Source organism: Pinus tabuliformis, chromosome 2_2 (genome assembly GCF_031772625.1).
Source record: "Pinus tabuliformis cultivar Carrire ecotype Pingquan chromosome 2_2, CPIR1, whole genome shotgun sequence".
Taxonomy (NCBI): domain Eukaryota; kingdom Viridiplantae; phylum Streptophyta; class Pinopsida; order Pinales; family Pinaceae; genus Pinus; species Pinus tabuliformis.
This window is the reverse complement of record NC_142300.1, coordinates 915,840,633-915,851,971: the sequence shown is the minus strand read 5'-3', so window position 1 is coordinate 915,851,971 and position 11,339 is coordinate 915,840,633. Positions and strand designations below refer to the sequence as shown.

The 11,339-nt window shown below is 41.0% G+C and overlaps 1 protein-coding gene across 1 annotated transcript; it reads right to left on the bottom strand.

Moving 5' to 3' along the window:
* Positions 1 to 248: 248 nt before the first annotated feature.
* On the bottom strand, positions 249 to 1,124 carry LOC149196018 (methyltransferase FGSG_00040-like). Its single transcript, XM_089408110.1, has one exon. It carries the CDS (start codon positions 1,122 to 1,124, stop codon positions 249 to 251), a length of 876 nt encoding a protein of 291 aa, XP_089264236.1.
* Between the last annotated feature and the right edge of the window lie 10,215 nt (positions 1,125 to 11,339).

Below are 11,339 nucleotides of genomic sequence, written 5' to 3'. Positions count from 1 at the left end.
ATCTCCTCTGCCTCTACAAAAAGCTTTGCAAATTCTGCGCACGCCCGAAGATCCGTGTCAAAACCCTCTGGAGACCTTGCAACAATGATTTCCTCCAATGCTTTGTCATGCAATTCCTCGAACCGTCCGTTTATAGGCTCCAGGGCTGCCTTCAGAGAGAGCTCCAGAATGCATCTCCTACACTTGCACTTGAAACCCCAGCTTTCGCACATGGCTTGGCGCTGCGGCAATGGGACCAGGGTATCAAACTAGGAAATGGTGATCTCCTTTCCTCGTTTGATGGGCTTGCAGGCATGAATAAACATAGCGCTTCCCACTTGCAACCTGGTCGAGTTCGGCAGGCATGAATGGTTGATGAAGGATGGCAGCAGCCAGAGACCGCTAAAATTCTGGCCTCGCTGGACGAGTTTGGCTTCAGAAATTGAAGCATATGTCTGTTCGGCTCCACCAACTGAATTCCGACTTATAATATCGCGTATACGGTTAACATCTACCTGCAATTTTTCTTTTCCCGCTGCAATTTGGCCCTCCGTCTTAAACAGATCAATGGCTGGAACGTCCAGGCCACGACGCGCAGAGTAGTCGTCTAAACTATAAAGCTGCTGGAGCAATCTCTGCGATTTTCTGGCAGCACTAACGACGGCGGCAACAAGATCTTCTTGCGACGGAAGATTAATGTTTCCCCGGTGGTCCACATTAATCCCGGCCGAGTCATTATCATAAGCTACTGCAACGACGTTGCTTACCAGCAAAAGCTGCCCGGTGGTTATTTCTCGTTTGGCGTAAAGCCCCCGGCCGCGGCCGTCTTTGGTCATCTTGATCTCTACCGGGCCAATAAAATCGGCCACTTCAGGGGGAGAAGATGCATGTCCCAGCAAGTAGTTCGAGATGTCATACTTGCCATTCCGGCTCTGGGAGTACAGAGTCTTGGCTTGGCGAAGCGCGTCTTGTATTTCGAACTGCCCGGGGCTGGCCTCGTTAGCTTTCTCCAAACATTCGCATGCCGCCGCATACTGCTTCAGCCCAACCAGAGCGCGGCCTTTCCTATAGAGCGCTTTGAGATTGCCGGGATCGATCCCAAGAACCTTGTCAGAATCCTCCAGCGCTAGCTCAAATTCCTTCATCCGAAGCCGGCCCCCAAGTCTACGGTTAATTTTTTTTTTCCCGTTCCCGGCGGGGTGCGGCACCACCAAACATTCACTTTTTACCAAGTTCCCGTTTATGGACTACGCCTTCACCAACATATCGGCTTAAACCGATATTTAACAAGTCTTCATTTACAACCATAACATTAATCTTCATAACACATTACATCCATTCATAACATTATCATGTGCAATTTAAAACCGAGACACAATTGCAATAATAATAATCTGAACGGGAGGGGCAACTCTCGGTTGAAGTCTGCCCAAATATATTATGAAACTCTTTTTCAATATTACAATCGTTCAAGTGTGCCGGGCAATCCCACGGCCAACACTCAGAAGAATTACAATGAAGGCAAGAACGCCTTGTTACAACCCGATACCAAATTACCTCCGGTTAGAGCGAGCTACCCGAGCTCTTTTAAACTCCACCGAATTAACTTCTGCACCGAACTGCCTTTACCGTGAACTGTTCGACCCCCAAACAACTCCGGTTTGAACTGCGCACTTATTTCCTTGCTGCGCACGAGAGATGCGCACCTCTTATCCTCTTAACTCAAGATCGAGTCCTAGAGTGAAGTGCGTTGTTCGTTGCTGTCCAAATGAGCTGACTGCGTCCTCATATATAGCTAATTCAACTCGTTTGTGGAGGGGTGTCAGCTCTTAGGCCGACCCCCTAATTTTATGCGTTGAAGCCCCCTTGATTAATTATGGGCAGGTCGGCCCTTGCCTAAAGGCAAGGCTGCCCTCGCCCCTTATAAACTTTCGGTACTCCCTTCGCATTCTTTGTAATTCGCAGAGCTTCCAAGAATGTCACAACCGGCTTATGTCGCATTGCTGTTTCAGTCCACTGCATTGCTGTCCCGTCGCATTGCTGTTTCAGTCCATCGCATTGCTGTCCGCCGTCGCATTGCTGTTTCAATCCACCGCATTGTTGTCCACCGTCGCATTGCTGTTTCAGTCCACCGCATTGCTGTCCACCCGCCGCGTTGTTGTTCGTGTCCGCTCCTTGCTCGCTGTCGTGTCTGCCCGCCGTCGTATGGAGGGGCGTCCGCCCGGTCGCCCTTTCCTCCGTTCACGTTCACACGCCCAACTGTTATATGTGCGGTTGAACCAGCTCGTGCCGAGTTCGTGTCCACCAGCTCGTGCCTCTGCCGCCAACTCGCCGCTGTCCACTGTACTCCTGTTCGCTGGTTTGCCCGCCGTGTGTGTGTGTCGCCCTTGGGTTGCCCCGCCCGTTGGGCGCGGGTCGCCCTCGGGTCGACTCGTGCCTCGGCTCACCCGAGCCTTGACCGAATGTTTGTTCCGCCGGTTTGGAAGTTGCCTCCGCGCCCAAGACTTACTGCAGTTCGCCTTTCGTGCGCCGAATAGCATACTTGCTCAACCAGCTGTAGCTCGCCGTGCGGTGCCCGGGCGCCCGCCCGTCGTGCACGGGTCGCCCGCGGGTCGCCCACCCGGGTCGCCCGTCGGGTGAAGGTGCACTCCTGCCCGGAACGCTAGGGCGTTACATTCTCCTCCACCTGAAGACGTTGTCGTCCCGACAACATTCCATCTTAGTGATTTCTCCACCAAGACTGATGCCAACCAGATGTAGACTTCCTCCATAATGCAGCACTTCTGCCACATATACAAGGTCCCATCTTCACCAAGTCAACTCCATGTGCTAACTGCCCATGTATAACAAGTGTTACACATCCTAGCCATGTGCCAACACTTAACTTCACGATTCCATGCCCAGGTCCATGGAAACCCCATCTTTCTGCAGCATGTTATGTCCATCATACCTGCTCAACCAAATTGAGGGCTCACTGCCATGAGCAGCCTAACAATGAGCCCCATCTTCTTTGTCACCTAAGAAGATGTGGAGTGAGAAGAGCCTGGAGGCTCTCCACCACTAATCAGTTCGATCCATCTATCAGGATCTTCAACCTCCATCCTTTGTAGATATGCTTCCTGATCTTCCTTCTGGATGTTCGGCCTCACATACAGCTCATCATCATCATCATCATCTTCCACCAACTCTAGCCTTCTTGATAAGTCCAAGATGCTATCTGAAAGTGATCGGATGACCATAGATTGTTCTGAAATCTTTGCTTCCATCGTAGACAACCGTTTGTCTACCTTCACCTTGTCCTCCATCTGCATGCCTCCTAACTTATGATCGGATTTTGTAACACCAATGGTTGGAACACCAATGGGCACATCTTCTCGTCCATCATAAATGAAGAGTTTCCTCAAATGTGGCACAACCATAGCTTCAAATTGTTTCATGAACTCCATCCCCAATACTGCCTCATAGTCATCAATCCGCACTATGGTGAAATCCACTTTTCCGGTCCATTCACCAAGTGTAGTGTCTACCTTATCGGCCATACCAAGGATTGCCATCGGAGGAGAATTCACCGTCTTCATTTGTGCCTTTACAGGTACAAATTTCAGCCCAAGTCTCCTTGCGGTATCTTCACTCATGAAGTTATGTGAAGCCCCACTATCAACCATAGTGAGTACATCAGCTCCACTGATCTTCATGTGAACATACTCTAACCGATTCCTTTCTGGGTCCCTCCTAGAAGGTACTTCCGTGGTAGCAGCTGCACCAAGTATCTGCATCATTCCCACAGAAGCATTGTCATCCTCCTCGGCAGGTTGTGTAACTGCATTCAACTTTGGTTTAGATGGGCAATTTTTCACCGTGTGTGGTCCCTCACATAACCAACACTTCAAAGGCTTCTTCACTTTTGCACCATCATCTGTTTTCGGAGTATCCTCCTTCTTCTTTTCCTTCGGTTTATCGGGCTTCTTCCTTTCATTAGAAGCCTCATCATAGTGGTCCACCAGCTTGTCAACCACAGCAAAAGCTTCTTCAAGTGTTCTAATCTTTTGTCTCTTCACCTCGTTGCGGGCCCAAGGTTTCAACCCAATAATAAAGTTGAACACTTTGTCTTTTTCCGCCATGTCGGGAAGTTCCAAGGCTGCACTTGAAAACTCTCGCTGATATGCTTGCAAGCTTCCGGTTTGTTTGATGAATTTGATCTTTGTCCTTGCTTCCCATGTTTCATCCTGAGGACTGAAATGGGTCTGCAAAGCTTTCTTCATATCGTCCCACGAAGTGATGTCATCAGCATTACCATTGGCAATCTGATCTACCTTCCTTCGCCACCACATCTTGGCATCATTTGTCAGGAATTGAGCGGCTACCTTAACTTGTGCCTCCCCATTGGGTAGACTTAACCGTTCCAAGTACTGCTCCATGTCCCACAAGAAGTTACCAAGAGTTTTTGCACTCCTTGTACCGTCATAAGATTCCGGCTCTTTGACCTTCACATGAGGTACTCCTCCACCTGAGTTATACCTCACGGCCCTCTTCAATACCGCAATCTCGTCGTTGGCTTGATCAAGACTCTTATTTACCTTGTCAAGAGTCCCTTTCAAGTTTGTGATTTCTGCAAGGCCTTGATCTCTTGATTCTTCGACCTCTTTGACTCTTCCTTCCAATTGCGTACACAGAAGATCTGTATACTCAAATTGTGTCTTGAGCTCCTCATGTTGAGTACGGAGTTCCAACAGTTCTTCTCTGAGTTTCAAGACGGCCTCTCGTTCTTTAGTGAGAGAGTCCACATCTTGATTCCAAGTAGACTCCAAAGACTCCATCCTCTCAATCACCCTTCACATGAACTCAAGATGAGGATCTTTCACGGGATCCTTCATTGTATGGCTAGACCCGGCTTGAGAGTTAGCAGCCATCTTCTTTTGCGACCTAGTCTCGACCATTCATTGGTTCCCCTAAGTCACCTGTAAGAACCGCGCCAACTGTCAACTTCAAGTGTGTGAGCAACCCTGCTCACCAGCTCTAAACCGAGCTCTGATACCACCTGTCACGCCCCCAAGTCTATGGTTAATTTTTTTCCCATTCCCGGCGGGGTGCGGCACCACCAAACGTTCACTTTTTACCAAGTTCCCGTTTATGGACTACGCCTTCACCAACATATCGGCTTAAACTGATATTTAACAAGTCTTCATTTACAACCATAACATTAATCTTCATAACACATTACATCCATTCATAACATTATCATGTGCAATTTAAAACCGAGACACAATTGCAATAATAATAATCTGAACGGGAGGGGCAACTCCCGGTTGAAGTCTGCCCAAATATATTATGAAACTCTTTTTCAATATTACAATCGTTCAAGTGTGCCGGGGAATCCCACGGCCAACACTTAGAAGAATTACAATGAAGGCAAGAACGCCTTGTTACAACCCGATACCAAATTACCTCCGGTTAGAGCGAGCTACCCGAGCTCCTTTAAACTCCACCGAATTAACTTCTGCACCGAACTGCCTTTACCGTGAACTGTTCGACCCCCAAACAACTCCGGTTTGAACTGCGCACTTATTTCCTTGCTGCGCACGAGAGATGCGCACCTCTTATCCTCTTAACTCAAGATCGAAGTCCTAGAGCGAAGTGCGTTGTTCGTTGCTGTCCAAATGAGCTGACTGCGTCCTCATATATAGCCAATTCAACTCGTTTGTGGAGGGGTGTCAGCTCTTAGGCCGACCCCCTAATTTCATGCGTTGAAGCCCCTTTGATTAATTATGGGCAGGTCGGCCCTTGCCTAAAGGCAAGGCCGCCCTCGCCCCTTATAAACTTTCGGTACTCCCTTCGCATTCTTTGTAATTCGCAGAGCTTCCAAGAATGTCACAACCGGCTCATGTCGCATTGCTGTTTCAGTCCACCGCATTGCTGTCCCGTCGCATTGCTGTTTCAGTCCACCGCATTGCTGTCCGCCGTCGCATTGCTGTTTCAATCCACCGCATTGCTGTTCGCTGTCGCATTGCTGTCCTGTCCATCGCATTGTTGTCCACCCGCCGCGTCGCTGTTCGTGTCTGCTCCTTGCTCGCTGTCGTGTCTGCCCGCTGTCGTATGGAGGGGCGTCCGCCCGGTCGCCCTTTCCTCCGTTCACGTTCACACGCCCAACTGTTATGTGTGCGGTTGAACCAACTCGTACCGAGCTCGTGTCCACCAGCTCGTGCCTCTGCTGCCAACTCGCCGCTGTCCACTGTGCTCCCGTTCGCTGGTTTGCCCGCCGTGTGTGTGTGTGTCGCCCTTGGGTTGCCCCACCCGTTGGGCGCGGGTCGCCCTCGGGTCGACTTGTGCCTCGGCTCACCCGAGCCTCAACCGTATGTTTGTTTCGCCGGTTTGGAAGTTGCCTCCGCGCCCAAGACTTACTGCAGTTCACCTTTCGTGCGCCAAATAGCATACTCGCCCAACCAGCTATAGCTCGCCGTGCGGTGCCCGGGGCGCCCGCCCATCGTGCACGGGTCGTCCGCGGGTCGCCCACCCGGGTCGCCCGTCGGGTGAAGGTGCACGCCTGCCCGGAACGCTGGGGCGTTACAGGTTGGAATAGGCGTGCAGGAGGCTGGTGTTGATATTATTATTGTCATTGGAGGACCCCTCGATGCATTCCGTATAATATTGCAGAGCAGCCTCGATGCATTCCGTATAATATTCGGCCGCTGCGTCCCATTGTCATTAACTCACACAGTTCCTCGATGCATTCCGTATAATATTCGGCCGCTGCGTCCCATTGTCATTAACTCACACAGTTTCTCCATCCCTCTGCGAACAAAATTAGAAAGCCACCACCGTGTCTTTTACTTAAAGTTTTTTCCTCTGCCCAAATGATATTTAAAGGAAAGGAAGAAACGCAAGGAAACCAGAAACCACACAACGACTTCTCAAACCCTCCGCACGAGTGATGGATTGGGATTGCGGTTGGGGTTGGAAAAAGGAAGACGTGATCGTGATGAACTGGGACTGCCCTTGTTTGCTGGTTCCGAACGGTCTGCCACCTGTATGTATATTAATTGAATTACACCGTAAAACGGGAAAACATTTAACCCTGGGTCCGAATAATGTGTCACAAGTTAGTGTTCATGACGAAATTTGAAAAGTGAAGTTACACCATTATGGGAGAATTTACTTTTAAATTTCAAAAAAATTAAAATAAACCGGAAGTTTTAACTATTTTGAAATAAACGGAGAGTTTTAAGACGGTTTGTATTCGTTGACTAGACAATTTTTTTATTACTAAAATATTATTGGTAAATTTAGTGGAAAAACGAATCATTAATAAAATCATAAATTTAAACGAGTGGAAAGAATAACTATTATAAAATTAAATAAATATTAATTAAAAATAGTGGTTAAATGTTTAAATATTATATTTAAAAAGATTTGGTCTTATTTAATTAAATAAGATTACTAATGGAAAATAATTATTAAAAGCTTTTACATAAATATTAATTAAAAATAGTGGTTAAATGTTTAAATATTATATTTAAAAAGATTTGGTCTTATTTAATTAAATAAAATTACTAATGGAAAATAATTATTAAAAGCTTTTACATATAAAAGTGATTTGGTCTTAAAAAAAACCGTTACATATCAAAGTGATTTGGTCTTTAAGAAACAACGAGTGATTAATTAATTAATGATTATTATTATTAAATATTATATATAAAACGATCAGAAACGAACAAAATTCTTTCTATAAATTAATTATTCCAGAATATTTGGAATATCAAGATATTCATGAGGATACAAATATTATATATTAAATATGAATAAGAATGATAATGATAACGATTTACAATGAGAACAAGAGGCTTGCTTATATATCATGCAAGCGTCTCTTCATGAAGAGTCGTGTCCTATTAGACATGTCTCTTCAACCTAATTATTAGCTTAACTTAACTATTATTTATGATTATTATCTTTTACATTATATTTATATTATTTATATATTTTATTCGTTACATTGCCTCCTTCCTCAAAAAGCTTTGTCCTCAAAGCTTGTCGATAAAAAAAGCTTGATTTCTTTTTCGGCTTTGAAAGTATTTCTGTTTTGGAATAGTCATCCTCGTCGATACAAGTTGATATGATCTTCTTAATGACAAACAAAACTGTCGCACCGAGAAGGGATCAGACCATCCTAGATTAATCTTATGTATAGCATTCGGATCACTGGAATTTTGTGACGACTTATTAGCATAATACTGGATTGAGATTACATCACAGTTATCCGGAACATCAGTTTGTTGTTTCGTTTCTGACTTGTTCAAATATGTAGCATGGTTGATTCGTCTGTTCTCATGATTCGGATGCTGATATGGAACCTTTTTTGTTTGATTTCCCCTTATTGGGCATGTGACAATTTTTATATTTTCTTATGGCGAAGATGTTGAGTTTTTTATGAAACATTCATTGGGGATGTTCATCGTTTGAATTGCAACATCCACGCACATCTTTTCTTCAACTTGCTTGTCTTCTTCCTGAGTTGTGACATTCACTGAATCGGTATGTTTTGTTTTGTCATCAACTTGAATTCCTACATTTCATGCTTCCTTCTTGATAAGTTGTTGTACTTGGTTTTCTAAAGACTTCTTATCCTTCTTTAGTATCTTAATTTGTGTCAGCAATTTTTCACTATGGTTTTTAAGTCGAGAAACTTCTTCATTTTTATCAATAGTGATTTTGTCAATTTCATTTTGCATATTTTGTAATACTTTTTTACCTTCTTGAGAAATTACTTTTGAAATATCCGATATATCTTCTAGTGTTACTGAATTAGGTTTCAGTGTAACATCTTGGAGCGTTATTTTCTTTTTCTTGTAAGAAAATGTTAAAAACTTTTTCTTAGTATTTAGAATAAAGGAACCTAGATTTTTCATCCATGGTGATCCCAAAACAATGTCACTATCGTTAAAAGATAGGGTTTGCACGGTGAATTGTGAGGTAAAAGTATAATCTCCAATATTTAGGTGTAAATTGCTTATATCGGATTGTTTGCCAAAAAACTTTGTTTCAACTATATTTGATTCAGGAATCACCAATTGATTAGCACATTTAAGACTAACATAATTACTTCTTTCAGTAGGACTGATAGAGATTATGATGTCTCTTTCTGCGAGTGATCCTTTGATGTTAAATAGTGTGCGAACACATGTACTACGGGTTTCAGGAAACCTTTCATTACTAGTCTCAATTTTTTCCTTGATGTTTTTTACGTAAACTATATGTCAACTGGAGCTATTTTTATTATAAAATATCACTTATTTCTCCTATATATATTTTTCAAATATTCTCCTCCTCTTCTTCTTTTTTTGGTTTGCTCTTTTAATAAAAAAATTATATAATAATAATTTATATATATTATAAAATTATAATTATATAAAATTTCTATATATTTTTTTGAAACCTAATTTTCCTTTTATATGTAACTATATAAAGCTTATATAGTATCCTTTTTTATAATTATAATAATATTTTTTCTCTGAAAATTTGGATGAGACGTGACTCTTGGTACGGTCACAACCTTTAGATTTGAACGATTAAAATTATTTAGATCACACTTTTTTTCTCCAATGTTATCAAAATATCTTTTACTTTTAAAATACCATGGGCTATTACTATGGGTTGTTTTTAAAACCTCCTGTAAAAAGCAATATTTACCTTTCACGTAAGAGCTTTTGTATTCTTGTTTTTTTAACTTTTAAAATACCATGGGCTATTACCATGGGTTGTTTTTAAAACCTCCGTTAAAATGCTCTGCACGTAAAAGGTAAAACATATTCCTTTTGTTTTTTCTTTTTTCTTTTTTTTCTTTAACTTTTTAAAATACCATGGGAAATTACCATGGGTTGTTTTTAAAACCACGGGCTTCTCCACATAAAAAGCTTTAATATACTTGGTATGAGATTTTGTATCCGTTTTGTTTTTTGTTTTTTTTACTTTTTATTTTCTTATTCTTTTTTAATTTATTTACTTATATTTTTTTTTTTGGTTAATTTTTTTTTTAATGGCCAAAGGCCTAAAAAATAGAGAATCTCCCAATATATAGAGAAACGCTTCAATTATGACAACAACAAGGTTGATGATAGGTTGATAGCCAAAGGCCTGTTGATAAGCCAAATGTGGCTCTGATACCAAATGAAGAGAACAAAGTTCCTTCTATAAATTAATAACTCCAGAATACTTGGAATATCAAGATATCCATGAGGATACAAATATTATATATTAAATATGAATAAGAATGATCATGATAACAATTTACAATGAGAACAAAAGGCTTGCTTATATATCATGCAAGCGTCTCTTCATGAAGAATCATGTCCTATTAGACATGCCTCTTCAACCTAATTATTAGCTTAACTTAACTATTATTTATGATTATTATCTTTTACATTATATTTATATTATTTATATATTTTATTCGTTACATTGTATTAATTAAAGAAAAGATATTTGTTGAAAATAATTATTTATATATATGGGTTAAATAGTCTTAAGGGTTCGGTTAAGTGGTTTAGAATTGTGAAGTTTTTGATATTGTTGTTAGTGGCTGTTGATTATGGGTTTAGATAATCAAAGTAAGTTTTTTTACCATCCATGAAATGTGTGGAATTAATCTTGATTTGTTGTACTTTTATTCTAAATAAAAAAAATAAATAAATAAAAAATTATATATATATATATATATATATATATATATATATATATATATATATATATATATATATTAAACAACTATAGTTTTCAGCATTGCTACTTAGTATATGTCCCATGCAAAAATAATTAATAACATAAATTTTTAAAATAATACTATTATTATGTAAAAAATTGTCTATATTTATTGGGATTTTGTAAGATGTTTTTTTGGTAGATTATTATGTTGAATAGCAAATTTACTTTTATATGTGCTATGTTAAATGGAATGAGGAGCAGTTCAACTTTTATATTGATATGTTTATCTTTTAAAAATTTATACTTCACTTTAAAATTAGATTATTATTTTAAAATATATTTTTCTATTAGAAATATTTTCTATTTGATATGAAAAATATACATGTTTAGTATTTCAAGAATTTCTTAAACTCCACAACAAGGTTTGAAGTCATTACAACAAAGTTTACCATGTTATTTGTGTAGATTAAACCTAGGCTAGCAGGATAACAATAATTTCTCCCAACCACCCAACATTAACCCAATTTATGTTAACTTCAAATCTATAAATGTCGAGAGGGATCAAATATATCTATAAGTGTTGAGAGGGATCAAATCTATGAGGATGTAAACCTCTTTTAAAATGCAAAACTTGAAGAAAGGTTTGCACATCCAAAGATTAGACT